This window comes from Cucurbita moschata, unplaced genomic scaffold (assembly GCF_002738365.1).
Source record: "Cucurbita moschata cultivar Rifu unplaced genomic scaffold, Cmos_1.0 Cmo_Scf01140, whole genome shotgun sequence".
Lineage (NCBI taxonomy): Eukaryota > Viridiplantae > Streptophyta > Magnoliopsida > Cucurbitales > Cucurbitaceae > Cucurbita > Cucurbita moschata.
Genome location: NW_019269656.1, coordinates 1 through 1,701, shown reverse-complemented (window position 1 = coordinate 1,701; position 1,701 = coordinate 1). Strand labels below are relative to the sequence as shown.

Genomic DNA, 1,701 nt, shown 5'->3' with positions numbered 1-1,701 from the left:
ATGGGTTGCTTGTTATGGAATACGTCGATCATTTGACATTGGCTGGTACTGGAGTTTTCGATGGCCAAGGAAAAGCTGGTTGGGAAAAGAATGATTGCCACCTGAAGAAAGAATGCAAAAAGCTTCCGATGGTAAATGCTCATACTACTTTAATTATAAAAAGAACTCATAATTTGGGTTAGAAATTATATGCTTTAACGCGGGAGTGTTTTTTCTTTGTTTGTTTAAAATGGGCAGAATTTGAAGTTCAATTTCATCACAAATTCGATAGTGAAGGACATAACTTCGTTGGATAGCAAGAATTTTCATATCAATGTTTTGGCCGGCAAGAATCTTACCTTCGATCACCTGAAAATCACTGCACCACACAATAGTCCCAACACCGATGGAATTCACATGGGCGATTCAGAAGACGTTTACATTCTCAATACCGCAATTGCAACGGGAGATGATTGTATATCTGTAGGATACACTAACAGAAAAATAACCATTAGTGATGTTACTTGCGGACCGGGACATGGCATTAGCATAGGTAGCTTGGGCAAGTATAAAACTGAAAAGGAAGTAGTAGGAGTTACAGTGAAGAAATGCAAATTAATCGGTACTACAAATGGTGTCAGGATCAAATCATGGCCAGATTCTGCCGTCTCATACCCAGCCTCTGACATGCATTTTGAAGATATTGAAATGGAAAATGTTGCCAACCCTATCATCATAGATCAAGAATATTGTCCATGGAATCAATGCAACCGAAAGGTGTGTATTAAAGTCGAACCTCGTTGGTTTCCAACTTATTTTCTTTTGAACAAGTATTAATTAATGTTTATTTTGAACATCCAGGTTCCATCAGCCATTAAGATTAGCAAAGTTAGTTTCAAGAATATCAGGGGTACATCTTCTACTCCGGTTGCAGTCAAACTTGTTTGCAGTAAAAGTAATCCATGTGAGGGGGTGGAAATTGCTGATATTGACCTCACTTATAGTGGTAAAGAAGGGCCAGCTGTGTCTGAGTGTGCAAATGTGAAACCGACCATTTCTGGAAAGCAAAACCCTCCCATCTGTGCTAAACCAGCGCCACCTGAGACCACTCCGTCAACTGATTGAATAATCTTTTGACGCCGACAAATGTTTCATACCATTCTTCCTATCATTTTTATTTTAGCTTTCAAAATTCGACTTACAACGTGGCATGATGTTGGGCATGTTTTCAATTATTGTATTTTTTACATTTAGGAGAAATAATACTTAACGATTTTATTTTTCTACTATAATAAAGTCACTCCTACATAATTGACATTCCTTTGAAGGAGGAGAAGATCATGAGTCCTACATAATTGACATTCCTTTGAAGGAGGAGAAGATCATGAGTTTAGTATCAAGCTGTTTGTGGAGGTTCCTTACAATGGAAAAATTACAAATGGAAAGCATTAATAAATAATTTTAAAAATACATGGAATACACCATTAAAATTTCAAAATCTATTATATAAAATATACCGTTTATAAAAAGAAATATTAAGGACAAAGGCTCCCTTTATAATTTAATTCAAAATAAACTATCATTGGAATTAACTTGAAAATAAAATCATAGATATTTCATTAGTTCATAAGAATAAGTACCAAATTAATCAAAGCTATCAAGAAAAAGGCTATCCTTTAAGAAGAGTTTTGCTGAATCCATTGCAATATAGCAAAAACGAAT

General features: G+C 35.3%; 1 protein-coding gene across 1 annotated transcript; it reads left to right on the top strand.

The window, feature by feature from the left end:
* The first annotated feature begins 7 nt into the window (after window positions 1-7).
* On the top strand, window positions 8-1,127 carry LOC111440705 (exopolygalacturonase-like). The gene is made up of 3 exons (XM_023077589.1): window positions 8-131; window positions 238-756; window positions 841-1,127. The coding sequence occupies exons 1-3, from the start codon at window positions 15-17 to the stop codon at window positions 1,102-1,104; spliced, it is 900 nt and encodes a 299-aa protein (XP_022933357.1). The 5' UTR covers window positions 8-14; the 3' UTR covers window positions 1,105-1,127.
* Window positions 1,128-1,701: the final 574 nt, after the last annotated feature.

Coding starts and splice junctions, on each gene's coding strand:
- LOC111440705 (XM_023077589.1), top strand. CDS start 15: ATGGAATACGTCGATCATTTGACATTGGCTGGTACTGGAGTTTTCGAT. Junction 132..237: donor AATGCAAAAAGCTTCCGATG/GTAAATGCTCAT, acceptor TAAAATGGGCAG/AATTTGAAGTTCAATTTCAT. Junction 757..840: donor GGAATCAATGCAACCGAAAG/GTGTGTATTAAA, acceptor TTGAACATCCAG/GTTCCATCAGCCATTAAGAT.